Source organism: Chinchilla lanigera, unplaced genomic scaffold (genome assembly GCF_000276665.1).
Source record: "Chinchilla lanigera isolate Chin_1 unplaced genomic scaffold, ChiLan1.0 scaffold00021, whole genome shotgun sequence".
Classification (NCBI taxonomy): domain Eukaryota; kingdom Metazoa; phylum Chordata; class Mammalia; order Rodentia; family Chinchillidae; genus Chinchilla; species Chinchilla lanigera.
The window spans coordinates 16,429,155-16,448,642 of record NW_004955422.1 but is presented as its reverse complement, the minus strand read 5'-3'; the positions used below and the strand labels follow the sequence as shown (position 1 = coordinate 16,448,642).

General features: G+C 49.0%; 1 protein-coding gene across 3 annotated transcripts; it reads right to left on the bottom strand.

The window, feature by feature from the left end:
* Positions 1–8,136: 8,136 nt before the first annotated feature.
* Positions 8,137–15,054, bottom strand: Oraov1 (oral cancer overexpressed 1). 3 transcript variants are annotated; one of them, XM_013514212.1, is made up of 6 exons: positions 14,851–14,940; positions 13,927–14,033; positions 13,251–13,356; positions 12,043–12,113; positions 8,595–8,712; positions 8,137–8,293 (listed from the first exon to the last, which is right to left on the bottom strand). In XM_013514212.1, exons 2-6 carry the CDS (start codon positions 13,974–13,976, stop codon positions 8,225–8,227), a joined length of 414 nt encoding a protein of 137 aa, XP_013369666.1. In that variant the 5' UTR covers positions 13,977–14,033; positions 14,851–14,940; the 3' UTR covers positions 8,137–8,224. The 3 variants fall into 3 exon arrangements, with proteins under 3 accessions (XP_013369666.1, XP_005384307.1, XP_005384306.1); XM_005384250.2 differs by lacking the exon at positions 13,927–14,033 and having other exon boundaries at positions 14,851–15,054; XM_005384249.2 differs by lacking the exon at positions 13,927–14,033 and having other exon boundaries at positions 8,595–8,709; positions 14,851–14,996.
* Between the last annotated feature and the right edge of the window lie 4,434 nt (positions 15,055–19,488).

Genomic DNA, 19,488 nt, shown 5'->3' with positions numbered 1-19,488 from the left:
CGACCAGGAGACTAAGGACAGGGTGACGGCAGGGAACCTTGGGGTGCAGACACAGAAGGGGAGGCAGGGAGAAGCCTGCAGGGATGGATGGCATGAGCTTCACCTCCAGACCCACAGCGAGGTTCAGGGTGCTCCTGACTAGGCCCCGCTTGGTGGCTGAGCCCTGTGGATGATCAGCCCCATTTCTCTCCTTGACTAGGCAGCAAGACCTGGGACATCACCCCTCAAATTTGGCAGACAGCTCAGGAGCCCTGGCCCCTCCTGGATATCATAACAACTGGTCCCTTTAGGGGTTGTCTGGCTGCTGCTGTTGACAGGGTGACAGTAAAAACTTTGAGGAGTTTCAGGGACCAAACCTTTGAGCGGTAGTGCACACCTGCTGCCTCTTCTTGGAAGCTCCTTGCCTGTGCTCTTGCAGCTCCCCCTCCCATCCGCTTGGGGGCCCCCTGCCTGCTCCTGCAGCCCTCTGTCCATGCCCACTAGGCCTGCTCCTTCAGCTCATCCTCATGTCTGGGGGCTGGCCCATCCCTTTGGTCTCAACTCCCTGAACCTGGGTTCTGCCCGTGGCTGTGAGACACCAGGCTGCTTCCGGCTCCGTCCTGTTACCTAGTTCCCCCTAGCCTTCCCTTCTGCTTATCCCTCACACCTTGAAGGAAAACTGGTCTCCTTGATGCCTGTGCACCCCCGTGCCTCCATAGGTGGCCTATCTCTTCCTGCTCTGACTAGGAGCGCCTTGAGGGAAGACAGAAGTCTTGGGGACCCCTCAGACCTCTTCGGCAACCTGCAGCTGTGTGGAAGGCAGCACTGTTCCCAGGCCAGCCCCGGTAGCTTATGCTGAGTCTCAGGCACTGTCAGCTGACTCCACAGTGGAAGGGTCGGGGGTCAGGATGAGGACTTGGGGGGAGAGCCTAGGCAGGCTAGGTGGACATGTGCGCCCAATTCTGGAGCAAACGGGTGGGCAGGCTGCACAAAATGGGCAGGGCCCATGGGCTTCCAGAGGAAGGGCTCTCTCTGTACTGCCACAGACTAGCTGCCTGTCCTGTGACCCTGCTTGCAGGAGGCAGAACCAGAGCCCAGATCCCACAGCTTCTGGGCCTGGCCACTGTGTTCGACAGGACACAGTACATGGCTGTCTCTGCTTTCCACCACTGCATTGCCGCTGCGCCTCAAGAGAGACTGGTGCCAGGAACTGGGCCTGTGGCGGGGCCTGTGGGAGGGCAGCGGTGGCAATGCAGCGTGGGGTAGGGTGTGCGTCCTTCCCGCATGCTGGACCACATGCTGGACCACATGCTGGACCGGCCCCTCGCCTGCCTCTTGCCGGGCTCTGTCATCCCAGGAATGCCTTTGATCAAGAGTTTATGCAGAGAGGGAAAGAAAGCCCAGGACCTCTAATCCGTTCCCACAGTCCCCCTGCCTGCTGGGGCCCCAGCAGCCCAGCGCCACACCGCAGGCCTGGGGCAGACAATAGCCTGTGGACGGGTGGGCGGGCAGGTCCAGGCCTGCCGGCCTTGGGCCCCACATCCGGGGGCATTGTCACCACGACTCCCAGGGCACATGGGGAGGATGGGGAAGAGAGAATGTAGAGGCTCTGCAGAAGGGGCTGCGGTGGGCTCAGGCCTATCAAAGGCTGGGACATCCATTAATCCTTTCCATTTTCACCTAGTGCTGTGTGTGTGTGTGTGTGTGTGTGTGTGTGTGTGTGTGTGTGCAGATTGCTCCTGTTCCAGACCTAGGCCCTCCAGGCTGATTGTCTGGGCATCTCCTCCCCCTGTGATTCCAGAGGCCAGGGCAGCTGAAGGTCATGGCATGCACTGTGTGACACTGTAGAGCTGAACACTAAGCAGTTCCTCCCCAGGTCCCAAAACAACCTTGTGGGCTGGGGAAGAGGAGAGGACAGACACGCTGGCAAGGGTTGCAGATCTGGCCCTGCCCTCCAGGTACAAGGCAGGCACAAAGATCCTAAGGTTATCAGACTGTTAAGAGCCAGACAGAAACATGTGGTTTTATGGCAACACCGTCCTTGCACCGGTCAACTCTGCCAAGCCTTGCACCATAACAGCCAGGCAGCTTGGTAAATGAACGAGTGCAGTGCGTGCCCGTGAACCCTGATTTACAAAGAGAACCAGCAGGTTAAGTTTGGGATTAGGGAGATATTCGCGGCTCCCTGTTGTAGGTGGGTAAACTGAGGCCCAGGGTGGTATAGTGATACAGCTGGGATCACACAGCTGGTATGTGATCCTTCCAGGCCTGGGGTCCAGGGCCAGCACTCCTGTCCCTGGGAACTGTGCATCAGGACGCACATGCCCTCCACATGACGGTTTCCCCCCCAAGGGCTGGTGCACATATAGGCCTGGTTTTGCCAAGTGACCCTAAGTCCTGGGCTTCGAGCCACAAGCCCCATGGTCAGTACTGTCTTGGCCCCCTGGCCTGGAGTAGGACAGCCACCCAGCTGGTAATGGATGTCTGAAGGTGGCCAGCTGTTAAAAGAGGAAGGTCACATGCCCATATACACACACACTCTTCAAACAGTTCCCAGTAAAGGACACTAAGTTTGGACCTCAGCTCTACGACATTCGGGCTGTGCAGTTTGGCCTCTCTGAGCCTCAGTTTCCCTATCTGAACAATGCGGATAACCTGCAGGAACATGAGCTCATGAGAGGTCTTCTCATTGCTCAGTTGGTCAGTCAGCTTCCCATCACTATGGCAAATACCTGGGAAAATCACCTCACAGAGGAAAGGTTTATTTCGTCTCATAGTTTTGAAGGTTCCAGTCCTTGGTCACTTGGTCCTGCTGTTCCCAGCCCATGATGAGGCAATGCATTGTAGCTGGGAGGCAAAAGAAAGCCAGGGAGCCAGGCGTGGTGGCTCACACCTGTAAAACCAGCACTTGGGAGGCTGAAGCAGGAGGATCATTGAGAGTTCAAGACCAGCCTGGGCTACAAAGTGAGCTCAAGGCCAGCCTGAACTGCATAGCGAGACCCTGTCTCAAATAAACAAACAAACAAAAAGACAGCCAGGGGTTCCTCTGGTGGAAAGACCTCGGTTTTCTTAGCATACCAACTCCCCCTCCTGATATAAACAGTGTGCAGATTGTGCTCTGGGAGACCCACCATCCCCAGCTTTGGGGCTCATTTGGAACCGACCCCATCCCCAGCTCTGGGTCACGCCCTGATAGGCTCAAACCCAGCAGCCACTTTACACCCAGAGAAGAACACAGGAGCAGAGCTGTGCATTCAAGGGAGGACGTGAAAGCTAACAGCACCAGCAGACTTGGGGAGTCACTCGCAAGGAGGGCATCCCTCCTCCTCCAGACTCTGGCAGACATCTCTGCTGCCTGGAAGGGAGCCTGGCATGGGGTCTGCCCTGCGAGAGCAGAGAGAAGGAACAGGTCTCAAGACAAACTGCTGGACCAAGTCACTCCTGAAGTTACACCCCAGGAGCTCCTCACTTTCCTTAAGTAAGGTCAGTTTGCTATGGGCTCTGTGTCCCTTGGTTTTCAGAGATCCTTATTAACTCTTACAGCTTACATGTGCTTCCCACCTTGTCAAGATGCAACATGTATGAGCAATGGAAGCCACTGGCCAAGTTCTATACTGTTGGTTGGGAGTCCCTTGGGGTCAGGGAATGACATCTTGACCACCTGTGCTGGCCCAGAGTGAGCTCAGAGGACATTCGGGGAACTACCGTGCCTGATGGTCCGGGCCAGCTCCCTCTTCCAGGGTGCACTGTGTGTCATGGAACACACGTGACCAAACAGATTTGAAAGTGCCCTAGGCATCCCTCTGTCCTCTCCCAGGACAGCTGGATGGCCCTGATTGGCCAAGGCAAGGCAGGCTGGAGACAGCCTTCCCTGGCAGCCCTCATCTGTGCCCCTGGGCATAGTGCCTGAGCCTTAAGGTGGCAGCCGGTCAGAGGAGAGTTCCTGTGTCTGCGACAGCAGGGCCCTCAGTGGTGGCATAGACTAGGGGAGCTGAGTACAGTCCCGTAGGAGGCCTCTGCCATGCCAAGCAGGGAGTAGTCTGGACAGTGAGTGTCCAGCTCCCTCACCCAGAAGGGGAGGGAACTTGTGTCAGATTCCTGGGGCTGCCATAGCATATTATGACAAACGATGTGGCTGAAAACAATGGAAATTCATTATCTCACGATTCTGGATTCTGGAGGTGTGGCCTTGGGTGTCACCAGGCTTTCGTCTCTCCTAGCTTCTTGGTGGCTTCTTTGAGCCTCACTGCAGCTGTCAGGTCTCTGTATCTTCACAGGACCTTCTGTTTCATGGGTGTCTCCTCCACTCTAAAAGGACCCAGTCACACAGGACTGAGGATCCATTCTCCCCTCATACCTCATCTTAACTTACAGCTTCATAGAATCTGCAAAGATCCCATTTCCAAATAGGTTTGCCTTTACAGGTAGAGGGCTCAGACTTGAGTTTGTCCTTGGGGGATGAGATTCAATGGGTACCAGATTTGTCTGAGCTCTGGAAGCCACTTGGCAGGCTCACAAGCCCCTCCTGGCTCAGGGACAGGCACCCACAGGAAACAACCACGTCCCATACACCCCTGCTCAGAGCAGGCCAGCTCCTCGCCAGGTCTTTAGTTGACCAAGCACGTGCAGGATGCTTTGGTTCTCTGGTGCAATCTCTCCAGTGGAGGGACAGGGACAAAGAATAGAGACCCTGACCCCTGTGACCCTAGGCCCAGCTGGTCCAGTGACAGCACAAGGGACAGCCAAGATGATGTCCTGATGGGGCCAGGATAGGGAACAAGGGCTAGGATGGCTATGGTTGTCACCAGCCCTGTGGAAAGTCCTAGGGAAGTTTACAGTGAAGAGTGACTTTCCCAGCTGAGCCGGGAGTCACTAAGCCCTGGGGGCTGGCCCCCGTCACTAGGACTCCCATGTGACACACAGCACTGTTTTCGCTCATAAATCACCAAGGCTCAGTGACCTCAGTTTCCTGAATCTCAAACCAGGACTGTTTTTCACTTTGCCTGTGAAGGACAGAACGGACTGTGGGCATCAGGGTTAACTCATGTGTTACAGTTTTTGTCATCCCCAGGCCACACTGGCGTTTCCAGGTAAGGTAGGAGAGAATTCTCCCAAGGCTTAGTGGGACAGTCATCCACCTCCGCACATTGCCACAGTCTGTCATTTCCTGGACAGAGCTGACCACCCACCTCACCCCTGGGCTCCAGAGTGCCACATGTCCATCCGAGAGACCTGCTCACAGCGTCTGGGCAGCTACGGGCCCATTCAGTTGCTGCTTCTCCTACAGGTGGCCAGCACTGGTCCTTTTCCATACACCCATCTGTCTTTGCCTCCGACAGCTACCTGGCTCCAATGCAGGCTGAGAATTAGCAGAAAAACGAGGCCCCACCTTCTCGGAGAAGACACACCTAGTTTAAGCAAACTGCCCAAGCCCCACCATACCTTATCAGGCCTGAGGTTAGCCACCTGGGGCTGGCCATCACCAGCCATTCAGTACTCAGGACGTTTTGTCTCTTTTGCTCCCTTCACTCACGTCCTACCACCGGATAGAGGAAAAGTTTTAAGGTGTGAATATGAAATAAAGAAAAAGTGAATTGTGGCCTCGATTTAGGTTGGCCATTTGGTCACTGATTAGCTACATGGTGATCAGAGAGTAATTCTGAGGGAGGCACTAGTGCAGGATTGATCGATCATGCTTCTACCCAGCTGTAATTATTAGACCACAAAATCCAAATGAACAGACTTTACCTTCTATACAAAATGCCTTTGTTCTTGTCAAGTCCCAGGTTAACAGGCTGTCCCCCCCACATAGCAGGGGTCTTGTAGAGGGGATTACTTTAAAATGAGGTCATTAGGGTGGGCCCTAATCCAATCTCACTGGGGTTCTTACAGGAAGAGACGGGGTCACAGACACACACAGGGATGACCCCTGAGGACACAGGAAGGAGACACCATTGTAAGCCAAGGGGAGAGGCCTCAAGAGGAGATACCTAAATCTTCAGCTCCCAGCCCCCAGGATGTGAGCTATGAATGTCTATTCGAGCTGCCCACCTGTGGATTCTGCCATGGTGGCCCCAGGAGACGAGCACACTGGCACAAAGGTGCTGAAGTTCTGACAGGAGGGAGCAGGTCACGCCTTAGGAACCTTCGAGGAGAGATGAAATCCCATTCGGAGGGCTCACAAATCCTCGGCCAATGTGGACAAGGGTCTTTGTCCAACAGAACCGGGTTTGGGCAGGATGATGAGGGAGCAGGCAGAATACTTCTTCCACAAACAATGACAACTTAACAGCCCTGGACAACTGGGACACTGAGACACAGTCTGTAGCTCGGCTCAGGAGCTCGATGGTGACAGCAAGGACCTGGGTTCCTCCTCGTGTCCCATTGTGCACTTGTGTAGCTTACGCACGAGCTGCCTGCAAGTTGCCTATGGTGGTTCAAGTGTCACATCCCAGTGGGATGACACGCAAGAGGCAGCTGCACTTAGGAACGATGTGCCGTTCCCCAGCAGATGCTGCTCCCGTCTCACTGGCCACAGGAGGATGGGCACCGGTTCCTGACCCAAGCACTAGAAGTGGTGCCATGAGGGCTGAGGGACTGCTCAGCAGCTATCTGTATGCATTCCAAGGCTGCAAGGAGCCAAGGGATCCTGGGACCTGGGGCAGTGCTCCAGAGAGAGCCAGGCGGACACAGGCCAAGGTCAGCCCACAGAAACTTGGGAAAGATGACAGAGGTTGCCATGGCTCCACGCGGCAGGAGAGGAAGCAGCACCCTGTTGCTCAGACCCCTAGGTGGGAGAGGCGAGAAGGCTTTGTCAGGAGGGGACAGCTCTGGAGCTGGCTGACAGGGTGGGCATTTCCCAGCCAGGCAGGGACCACTCTCATCCTCTCACAGTGACTACTCCCCGGTTACCAGACAGATGGCAAGGATGTGACTGCTGCCACATCCAGACCAATGCTCCTCTGAACCTAGATCCCAGCGCTCAGCATGAGGCACACAGTGGCTGGAAGGGTGTCAGAAACGGTACCAGACGGACCTGTGCTTTAAAATGTGCCGTTTATTTATTTTTCCAATAAAAGAAACAATACATTATCAAAACAGGTAACTTAGAAAATATAAAACTCCAATGAGGGAAATAGCTAAGGCCCTGTGGTCCAGCACTCCTAATGCTGCAGTTTATCCCACCTCTGGGGACAGTGGGAAGGCCACATGAGGCTCCTCTGGGCTGGCACTGGCACCTCTTCCTCTCCCTCAGATGTCCCGGCCAAGGGAACCTGGGCAGCCCCAGAGCTCCATGGCGGCAGCAGACCCGGTGCTGCCTGCAGCAGAAGGCAGCACTCCCAGCGCTTTGTGGTGCTGTGAAGTGCTTGCTCGGCTGCTGGGCTCTCAAGACCAGGCAATCCCTTTCTGTTCTGCTTGCTCATCTCTAAAGGGAAAAGCATCTACCTCCCGGGCCGCCGAAGCAATGGAACAAAACCTAGGAAGGACCAATGTTCTGTACGGTGCCTAGAAGTCTCAACCAATGTCACAGTACCAGTCACGTCGTCCCACTAACCTACCTCGTATCAACCCTGTCTCGTTTCTCCCTGCATGACTCGGGACTGAACACAGGGCCTGTGCACTGAGCTACATTCTCTAATCCTTTTCAGATTTTCGCTAAGTTGCTAAACTGCCCAGGCAAACTTCCAACCCTCAACCTACCAGAGTGCTGGGATTACAGGTATGAACCACTTTACCCAGTTAACCTGTCTGTTTTTTTTTTTTTTTTTTTTTTGAGATAGGGTCTCACTATGTAGTTTAGGCTGGCCTTGAACTCACAGCAATCCTCTTGCTTCTGCCTCCCCAATGTTGGGATTACAGGCGTGGACCACCACACCCAGCTCAACTCTATTTAAAAAAAAATAGTAACTTCCCCAGAGCCCAGGCCTGGGATAATCCTAACCCTACCCACGGCAGCACCTAGCAGGCCTGCCTGGCTGAACGATCAGTGAAGCTGCCAACTCTAGAACAGCAAGCACTGAGCAGCCTCTCGAGGGACCTGCAGGGCTCCCTCAGACACACAGCAGACAGGGCCCAGAGCACTGTAGCAACCCAGGCAGAAAACCTCGGGGAAGGGGGCCAAACGGGGACCCTCCCTCCAGAACAATGAATACCCTGTCATTGTTTTGCCTTTAATGACATTATTTGAACACTTAATATGCAGACATCTGTTCCTTGATGTTCCATCTTTGTTCATCTGTCATCCTCAGAATGAAAGTCCAGGATCTTCCGCGCTAATTTTAAAGTCCGGCTGAACATTGAGTAACGAACAAAACTGAAAACACAAAAGCAAAAACATGGCATTTTAAAATCTTGCTCATTTCTGCTCACTAATGAGAACATACCCCTCTTGTGATTGCGGCTTTTGTCACCAGACCTCGGCTAAGTCCTAACACCTGTCCCCTAACCATCCTCAGTTGTCCTGCACAGAGGCAGAAACGATCTGCTTCTAGGACTATTCACAGGGTGTGCTTGGCCACAGCCAGCACAAAGCAAACCCCTAGGGCCTGTGCCAGCCACCCTGTAGAAAGGCATACTTTGGCGTTCAGGCAGAAAGAGACAAGTAGAAAACAGACCTGTTTAAATTTTCCTCTGATTTTGTCTAAGTCTTCATGGAGTTTATCGTAAGTAGGGTCATCATAGGGGAACTTCTGAATCATTCCAATCAATGATTCCAAGACCTTCATCTTCCTGCTGTAAAGCACAGAATAGAGGCTTTCAGTCCTCAGTACACAACAAGCTCAGCTTGTATAATAACCACGACTATCACTTAAAAGCAATGGGTGTGCTAAGAACGCCCAGTTTGGAGCCTGAGGATTAATGTTCCCATTAAACTAAATAATATTTATTTTCCTAGCAACAGGCTCTGGCCCACACCTAGCGCTTCACAGCAGATAGGTACAGTGGCACACAGAGGTGCCTCCCTCCGTGCCCGCCACAGAGGCGAGTAACTGGGGCAACCTCATGGCTCTCTTGGTCACAGACACCAAAACAGACAGAACCAGGCGAGAAAGCGAGTGGCTGGGGCACGAACAAGCCTGCCCCGATCTGGGGACTTTCCAGGAGGGCAGCGTGCACTCACAGCCTTTAGGGGTTCAGCTGCAGGTAACTTGACTCCTCCCTGCGAGGGCAGCACCACTCCCTGGTGTCAGAGCCCAGTTCCCTTGGCCAGGACGACAAGGAGCTTGTGAGGAGGCTGCAGAAAGGTACCCGCTCAGGAGGTGGGCGGCCCCAGGCACATCTCCAGGACATTCAGTCACTTCCCTCCTCTGAACCTCACTGTCATCTGCAAAGCTGGGAAACAGCAACTTTGCATACTTTCAAGAGAACTAAATCACCCACGTGAAGTCTGAACTTGGTATTGAGCAGGTATTCAATAACAGGACTCTCTTTGCTTCTATGGATCCTGGAGATGGGGATCTTACCTGGGGGCCTTAAAAATAACCTGTTCGTGTGGCCTGGGGCTTTTCAAGGTACAGGTGACCCAGGGTGCACTCCTGCCCTCCACCACATTTGTCCCCTGAAAGCAGGGGTATGGTAGGTATTTGACTGATGGCAATTCAGAGCAACCATGACCTCCTGAGTACTTCCTAATAGGGGTGTGTATGTGTGTGTTTTAAGAGAAAAGAACAAAAACAAAATAACAAAAACTACAAAAATGATAGAGAATTTCAAAACAAGATAACAGGCAATCAACAATGGTTGCTGTATTACTTACTGTTATCTTCAAAGTAGCTACTTAGATTACCAGATATAGGTATGAAAGATTGATGAAACAATTAAACATTAACTGTCCCATTCAATAAACAGTAGAAATTAGTAGTACAATGTCTCAGCTATCTTGTATGTGTGTATGTGTATATACATATATATTTCCCTTTCTTCACTCTTTCTTTTCTCGTTTCCCTCATCCCAGCATTTCTTTACTATTGAGCAGTTTCTTTCCCTTTCACAATATCTATCGTACCTTTCAGTTTTATTTACTCTTTCAGGTGTTCTTAAATACACAGAAGAGTAAATTCGCCTATGGCAAGGTGGGTTGTCAGACCGACCACGGTTCCCTCTCCTCCCTTTGGAAATGGTCAAAGCAAGTCAGTTAAAGCAACGAAGTCCTCAGTGCCTAGGAGATTGAAGGCAGATGCCAAGATGAGGGCTGCATTCGGATAGGCTACAAAGACCACCACTTGTTGCCAACTTCACAGGCAGGGATTCTTCCCTGGCCAGAGGCGCCCACAGACACACCCAGCCTGGCAGTCAGAGCCCATGTGTGCCCAGAGGTGGGAGGGCAGGCCTTGGAGCTGCCAGCACCATGTGCACACAGCACCACCCTTGCTGAGAAGGCAGCAGCAGCATGTCAAGAGTTTAGCAAGAAGCTCCAGCACTCAGCCGAAAGTGCCACCTTTGCTTGCCAACAGCTCTCCACGGCTTCTTAGGTGCGGAAATGCCCACTCCTTTAGGGCAGACCATGCAGGTGGCAGCTGATTTCCCTTTAATATCCTTATTTTTAAAATGGAAAAGTAGAACATTCTCTCTTTGCCCTTCACCTTTAAAAAATAATCCTGCTGGGTTGGGGGCACAGCCCAGTGGCAGAGTGCATGCTTAGCATGCGTGAGGTCCTGGATTTGATTTTTAAAAAATTGTACTGACTTAGAAAATCCAAATATCTGCGGATATGGAGGCTTTATGTTCCAGAGACCTCCGGGCTCTGCCAGGTGGGATGTTGGCACAGGAAATGGGGTGGTCTTAAAGTGGCTCCTTCTCTATCTGACAGTCTGAGTGTACTGCTTGAAGACATTAGGAGACCCTTGCTCCAGGGCAGGGCTAGCAGCTGCCTGCCCTGACAAAAGAGCATTCAAATAAGCAGTGCCCCCAGGTGGGCGCCACCAACTTTGAGAGTGGAGAGAAGGGGAGACTGGTAGAGAGCCCTGAAACAGTACCCTTCAGGCTTCTGTCCTTTTTGGATCCAGTGGAGAGCCAAGCTCAGCTGTGACTGCCACCCGGTGGCAGCACATGCTGTCAACAACTAGTCCACCTCACCACCAGCTGCCCTGTGCCCCCTTAGGCCTCAGGGAAACCCTTTACAGCACACCCTAGCTTAACCTAAGCATCTGCTCAAACAGATGGAGGAGGCAGCTAACATGGACAAGTTAGACTGCAGGCAACCCTGGCAGCACCATCCTTAGTCACAAGTATCCTCGTTCTTACTTGCGAACACGGGTACGACCCAGGCTGCAGAAATTCAAAATATCTCAAATAAAAGGACAAATCACATGGACAGAGGATGCCACCTTCCCTGCCATGCTGGGCCAGGCACCAGGTGCCAGCGTGCTGCACAGGACCAGCCTTAAACCCACCTTCTCCTGGGAGCAGCAGAATAGCCCAGCCATACACACCTCCTGCTTAAGGGTTTGCTTCCAGCCTAAGAATGAAGACCTGCGAGACAGGCTCCCACAAATGGGTCGGTGAGGCAGGCAGGCAGGCAGGCAGGCAGATAGGCAGAGCATGGCAGGATGGTTCATGAATGTAAAAAACAATTCAAATGGCAGCTAACATTTATACAGGGCTTCCAAGTACTGGAAAACGAGTCACACACAGTGGAAGGTTTCCTGGCTGGCTAAGGAAAAGCTGCTGACGTTTGCAATCTGTTCATCAGCAGCTCAAGGGAGGGATGAGTAAGACAGAAGTCACTTAGTATCTATCACTTTACTGATGCAGTGTGTGAAAGCCCCCTCCGTGCTTTAACAACTCCAGGGACAAGGCAGGGAAAACCAAAACTCCTGTGAAGTAACAATGATCAGTGCTCATCAGATGTCCAACATGTGCCCAGCGCTGTCTATTTATTATTTCCTTTAACTTTTCTGACAATATTCAAATGTGACATTATTATTTTCTCTGTTTTACAGATGAGGAAGCTGAGATGGAGCAAAGTCACAATGAGCAAGGTCACTGTGAGTAGCTACGAGCCCAGAGCTCCTCTTGGCCCATACATTGAGAAGGAAGAAGAAAGGACAGTTCCAACGTCACCTGTCTTTGTCACTGGCACAGCTATGCAGGAGGCACTTCCACACAAGAGCAAAACCTTGATAGCACCCGATCTGCCAATTAAAAAAAATTGAAAAGTGAGGTTAATAAGCAACTATCTACACTTTCTAATGACCAAACTCTCAAAATGCAAGGCACAAGCAAGGGCAGCCATACTTGGTTTCCGTTACTGTTCTGGAAGGACCTGCTGAACTGTGGACAATGGAAGTTAGGTGGTGGAGTCATCAGCCACCAAGATGGCCTCCATGATGGGTATCCCTGTTTTCATGCCCTGAGCAATCCCCTTGCCTGCCAGGGTGGTGGCTTGTGTCACCAACGGAACCCAGAGAAAGGAGTGCTGACTTCTGAGGTCTCATGTGAAAGGTAAATGTCATTTCTGCTTGCTCTCCTGGATCAACGCTCTTAAGTGTCAGTACAAACAAGCATACAGGTGCCTACTGTCACCTGAGTGTGCCATGTGGGGCTCGAGCCTCCAGCACCAGGCCTTCAGAGGGCACCAGAGCTCTGCCTCATATCCTGGCTGTGGCCTCCTGAGATGTGAGCCAGGTGGTTCATAAATTCCCTCCCCTCAGAAACTGTGTAGGGGAAACACAGATGTGTTTTTTAAGCCCCTGTGCTGTAGGCATTTGTTTTATGGCATGAGATAGCTGATACTGTCCAGACTGCCTCACCTCAGGCTCTGCCATTTAGGGTCAGGTATCTATCTGTAAGAGAAGCCCAATCTAGGACAAAGGACAAGGAAAAAAAAAGTATGAATTTCACAGAATTTCTTTTTTGTTTGTTTGATTTGTGACACAGGGTCTTGTTAGGTAGTTCAAGCTGGCTTTAAACTCACTACAGCAATCCCCTGCCTTAGCCACCTGAGTAGAATTTCTACGTAAACACAGACACCCACTCTGAGGCTGAAGACACTAGAGAGCACCATGACACTCCAATGTAAGTTGAGGCCATCAAGGACTTGTTTTCTCACCCTGCAGCTACATAATGTAATGATCGCCATACAGCAGTGTGCAGTCAGTTCTACACTAAGAATACTTCTCCATCAACACCCTGTCCAGTCCATTAACTCCAACACAAAGGCCTCGCAGTGTCAAGAGGCCTGATGCTCTGGATCAATCTCACTGAACATCAAAGTAAACCATAAACTGTAAGGGAACAGAGTCTGTTTCAAAACGAGAGTTATCACGTACCTCAGATCCAATTCTGGCACCATGTAAGGTACCATACTGTCTTCCTTCGATTATACCCAAACTACTGCCTTCTTCATAGCCTTCCTGGTACCCTTCCCCGTGAAACCTGTGATGGAGAAGAAGCACACTTCATCAAACAGGAAAGAGAACTTCTTTTGGCAATAACTTTCCTATCTTACATTATCTAGACCCCAGAGGATAAGACAAAATAGAGCAGAGGGGCTGGGGATTTAGCTCAGCGGCAAAAGCGCCTGCCTGGCAAGCGCAAGGTCGTGAGTTCAGTTCCCGGTACCGGAGAAAAACCAAAAAAAAAAAAAAAAAAAACCACAAAAACAAAATAGAGCAGAACAAGTCTAAAATGAAAGTCCAATGGTGCAGGTTCTGGTTCAGCTCTCCCCTGTCCTGAGTGTCTCCTCTGGCCAAGCACACTGTGCCCTGTGAGGCCAGCTTTTTTTCATCTACAGGAGGAAGGCGAGCTAAATGAGTGATCCTCCAAACTTTTTTGGAGGGGCCAGAAACACACAGTGAAAATTTAAAGCTATAAACCCAAGAGCCCGATGGTTAAGAAGTCCGGAGGAAAGCCCAGAAATCTACTTTTCAAATCTTCTAGATATTTCTGGTCTGAAGCCACAGTAGAGAAGAAGCCAAAACTCTTAAGTGTACAAGCAACACTCACTTGTACCAATTGCTTCCAAAAATCTGTGTAACATGTACTGGTCTTTTCATCAGATCTCAGTAGAACAACAGGGAGAAATGCCAGGACATCATCACAAAATGAGATAACTGGAATGTAACAAAGGCATTGACTTTACGCGTTCAACAGTGGCACTGGCTGCTTTAACCAACAGTGAGAAAGATGGTGTTTGGGGGCACCCCGTGAGAGAGAGAGTGCACAGCTCCCCGCTTATTCGTCATATGGCCCTGGAGTGACTGTGCCCTCTCATCTGTAAAACAAATAGAACAAGATCCATTGCCTAAACTGGGCTAAAACAGCTGAGAACGTCTACTCAGCTGGGTTCCCTTTCAAAGCAAGTCTCAAACAAATGTCAGGGACGGAGTGTTCAATGTTCACTCGCTGTGTTAACTGACATCTACCGATGTCTCCTGGGGGCCGGGCCTGAAGGCAGCCAAAGGGCCAAAACTCGCAGCTCCGCCCGCTGTATCCCTGGGAGCTCCCCGGGGGCTCTGGAGACAAAGGGATGCCGCCTGACACATGGATCCACAGGTCCGTGAATACTGCCGTATGCCTGGCAATTAAGAAACATGAAAAGTAGCAGCTCCCAGATGGCAAAGGCCTGTGCCACTAGAGCAGGGGGCGTTCCTGGAGGAACGCAGTCCTCAGGCCGAGCAGATGCCGGAGGCGGCGGGGGACGGGAGAGGCGGGTCCCGAGCAGCTGGGCACGTGTCGGGACTGGGCGTGCGAGGAGCAAGGCAAAATCATTAGCATCTCGGCCCCACACTTACTTGCAGGGCCATACGGTGCTCTCCCCGCGCAGCCCACGGCAGGGCGCCAGGCGCAAGAGGGTACCCTAACCCGCAACCCATCCGCTGAGACCAGGCCTGGAACTCCCATCGGCCGCGGCCCAGTCTCGCCACCTACCTCTCATCCGCCATCACGATGGCGTCGAACATGTCCTGACTCTCGGCCATCGCGGTAGCCAGGCCCTCCCCGCTAGCATTCGGGGTCTCAGCTCCCAGGGTTGCAGCACCCAGCCCGCGAGCGTCAGAACAACTCTCGCTTCCAAGGAGGCGAACACCACTTCCGGAAGCAGCCGCGCGGAGCTCGCCGGGAAAGGACGGGACACAAGAGGGTCCAAAAAGATGCCAGGACGCCTGGACAACTGCTGCAGTGGGCGGAGCTAGGCGCCGATGAAACCCAGCCCGTTGGCCTTTTTTCCTCCCTCTTTCCTACTAGAGCACTGGGCGGGTCAGTATGCTCCCAGAGTTTCCAGTCGTACGAGCTCCGGGGGCTGCAGGCCCGGTCTTTGGTTTTTAAAAAGCCAGGTAGATATGAGTGAATTGCTAAACATGGCAGGGGAAGAAATTGGAAAAATTATCAAAGAACCGGCTCCTTAGGAGGCTCCGGGTCCTGAAGCTCCTCCCTTGGGATTTGGGGAAAGCCGAGAAAGGGCAACGCCGGGCTGCAGGGTGCAAAGGGGACTCGCGCGGTCCAGCGGAGCCCACGGCAAGATCCAGAGGGGATCGGGCACGGTGCAAGGCAGGGTGAGGGTCCATGTCTCCGCGGCCACACCGCAGGACTGCAGCAAGCGGCGGGCTGTGACCACGGAAGAAGGGCTGATTGACACGGAGACATCTGAAAAGGCAAAAATAATAAATGTGGCCATCTGCACTTGATATGTTAAAGAGTTCTTGGAAAGTGAAATAGAAAAGGTTGTGTGTGCAGTTGCCTTGTTTTTTTTTGGTCTTTTTTCTATTTTATGTTTTTTATTTGATTTTCGCTGTTTTCAGATGGGTTTTATTTTTTGTTTTTGGTGCTGAGGACCGAACCCAGGGCTTCCAGCTTGCTAGGCAAGCGTTCTACCACTGAGCTAAATCCCCAACCCCGAACGTCAGCTATCGCTCTGGGTATTTAAAGCAAATACAAGGTGATTCACGCAACATAATTCAACTTCAGAGAGGTTTGATCCCCTCCCACAACCCAAGCATTCCAACTGGAGGCCTCCATGCTTAACAAAACAACAACAAAAAACCACAGGATTTGGTTTTAGCTCCCCTAGGTCATCTCCACGAGAGATACTTTCTGAACAAGGTTTTTAAAAAGCTATTTCAAACTATCAACAACAGAACAAAGGCGTGAAACGCCAGAAATACTCCCTTTCAAATAAAGAATAAAACAAGAATGCCTTTATCACATAAAAAAGAATGCCTTTATCACATATATGCTAACCAGGTATTTCTCTAAAAGACCCAGATCATGCATCAACACATGACACAGAAGCAAGAAGTGTAAGCGTCAAAAAGAAGAGAGAAAAGTATCACTCTTTCCAAGTGTGATGCCACCCACAAAAAATTAGTTGAAATCTCAGAATTCCTAGCAGAGTCCAGCAAGTAGCAGCGTACACAATGTAGACCAAGTCAAATAAAATCGCTCTCCTTCTGCTAGTCCAACAATAATTAGCAGCCGCCAGAGCAGGGTGGTGATGGGGAAATGACAGTAGTCACAAACTCCTTAGAAATAACAATTTCTAACAACTCAAGCAGGACCCATGTGAAATAAAACTAGAAATAAATACACCAGGATCCTGGGTGAAAAGACTGAACAAATCAGTACCAAGCAAAATTCCTGCGCTCTGGGAAAATGTGTCCAAATTCTAAATTTCGTTATCATGATTAAGCACTTAACAATTAGATATTTTTATGAAAGGAAGATGTTTTTATGCTGTGGAAAACTTGCTATGTGGGACTTTCCAGATAAAGAAAGTTAAAACTCAATGTAAATGTTGTGGACTGCTGGTTCAAGAATGAAATCAATGAAGTAGACTAGAATGGTACAGATTGAATTCCCAGAGAGGCACAGATTCACCTGCTAAAAAGAGAGCCACAAAGGTATGGGGAAGGGAAGACTAATTAATAACTCTAATGGAAATAATATTGGCATCAGGGAAAAGTCAAATTCCATTTATATTTCACACCATGCATCAAAGTATTTCCAAATGAGCTGGGTGTGGTGGCACACCCCTGTAATCCCAGCACTAGGGAAGCTGAGGCATGAGGATCACCTCAAATTTGAGGCCAGTCTGGGCTACATAGTGAGTTCAAGGTCAGCCTGGACTACAGTGTGAAACTCTGTCTCAAAAAAAACCAAAAACAAAACAAAAATCCAGATGAATTAAAGAGTTAATTGTTAAAAAAAAAAAAAAAGACAATAAAAAATCCAGGTGGGACATTCAGGGGAGTAAGAAGTGTGCTTTTGAGCACATAAAAGACACGGAGGAAATCACAGCTGGAAAAACTGACTAATTTGAACCTATGAAAATACAAATTTCTTCATGCCTAAGTGGGAAGAGACAAAAAATAAAATTAAAAATCAAAGAACAATGGGGGGAAATGCTTGTCATAATTATAAATGAAGGAATCATATTTCTGGTTTATAAAGAACTTATTAAAGTGGATAAGAAGTACGTACATCTTAACAGTAAAAGTGAAAGGGCCACAGATGTGAACGGACATAATTCACAGGAGAGAGCAACAGGTGTCTGACACCCTCGTCAGTAACCACAAGAACCCTGGGACAGGCAAGGAGATGCACTTTTTTTTTTTACCTTGAAAATATGTAAAAATTATTATTTTCTTTCTTTTAGGATTAAAAGATACTTTCACTGTCCCCAGGTGCATATATTTAAGCTAACTTTTGGTCACGTGGTGCCAAAAGTTAGGAAAAGGAACTTTAAATAAATTGCACACTTTGACCTGGTCACTTTATTTCTAGGGTTTCGTCTCAAGGAAACAATCAGAGAAATGAGAAAGTTTTATGTACGATGACGTACAGGGCGGTGTGTTTTGTAAAATCAACCGGAAAAGCAGTTTAAAGTGATTAAATGGCAGGTTGATGGCGACTCCTTTGGCGCGACTCCTTTGGCAAGACATTCATACAGAAAACTCTTGTGCGACCATTACAAATAATACCAGAAAGCAAAGTTAAGCATGTAGAAAATGCTCGTGAAGATAAAAGAAAAAGAAAACTACAGATATTCATGTTCCAATTATGTTAGGCAGTTATTCATTTAGAAAGGTAAAAGTAAATACGTTAAAGTATTAATGATGACCATATTTAGATTTTGGAATTATTGTACTTTTACCTTCTTTGTTTATATAGTTTTAGACCATTCTGTATTTGCACAATGGACATAAGGCACTTTGACAAGCATAAACAATTCAATAAAATATCGTTCAGAGCATGAAATTAAATAGATTTTACATTATTTTGTTCTGAAACTGTATTTTACTTTTTACTCCTTTTCCTAAGCAAATGAAATTATAAAACACTTGGAATATACAGAAATGGAAAAAATAAGCTAGCAAAAAAAATTCTCCTACAACGCTGACCAATTGATTTTTGCTAATTTTGTTAGATTCGTTCCCTTGAATTTTCACATAATCTTACTTTTTGTACAACTATATCTCGTTTCCCTCCCCATTTGACATTATATTTCAAACAGTTCCTAAGAAAAAGAATTGTTCTCTTATTATTACATATTTAAAATACATTTTTGGAGCATGAAATTTATTAGTTGAAATAAAATAACAGATAAGTTGGGGGGGACGACCCACTTATAAAGTAAAAAGTTATGATCATGGAAACTTACACAGAACAGTACAAGTCTTAATGTTAAACTTTTAAAAATTCTGCAAAGGATGGAAAGATTGTGTATACAACCACTATCGACAGTATTCAGCTGGAAATAACAGATTTGGAGACAACCCTGCCATCTTCACTGATTTTGTCCCTAAAATATTTTTTGAATCCAGACTGTTTCAGTATTAAAGGAAAAGCCACTAATTATGTAATCTTGGATTTTCAATATTATATTTACAAATGATTTTTCAAATGAGGAGCAGACTTTAAAAACTCAGCTCTGCACAGAAGGGGGGGCCCTGGGGGTATAGCTCAGTAGTAGAGCTGCCTGCCTAGCACTCGGGAGCCCCGGGTTCGATCCTCAGCTGTTTGAAAGAAAAAAGGTAAATATTATTTATTTCAAAATCCTCAGGTAAGGTTCAAATTTGATGTTTTAGCAATTGAACACATTAAAAACAGGTAGGCAAAATCTGAATCCCTCCCCTTGTTTTGTCAGTTTTTGAGAAAACACTTAGGATCTTTGCTTGTGTATCTTTTACAGACTGAAATTTTCCCACCAGTTGAGTGTGATAAATCCACAGTACAAATGATAAACATATGATGCAATGAAAACGATCAGAAGAACATTCTTAAAGGTGCAGACCTTTCTAAGCCTCCATTTTTAGTTTTTCTGAATGTTGCTTTGACCATTTTTATTTCTGTGATTTCAAACCATTATTACTGAGCTGGAAATATAGCTCAGTGGCAAATTTTTTGCCTGGCATGTGTGAGGTCTGGGTTCAATCCCCACTACTACAAAAAAGGAAAGGACTATTCTCAATAATTTTAACAAAAGTTACAAAGGGTAAGAGATAATCAATTTTTGGAAGCCTACCACACTAAGATTTAAAACACCTATTTTCATAGGTGTTCAAGTTCAAA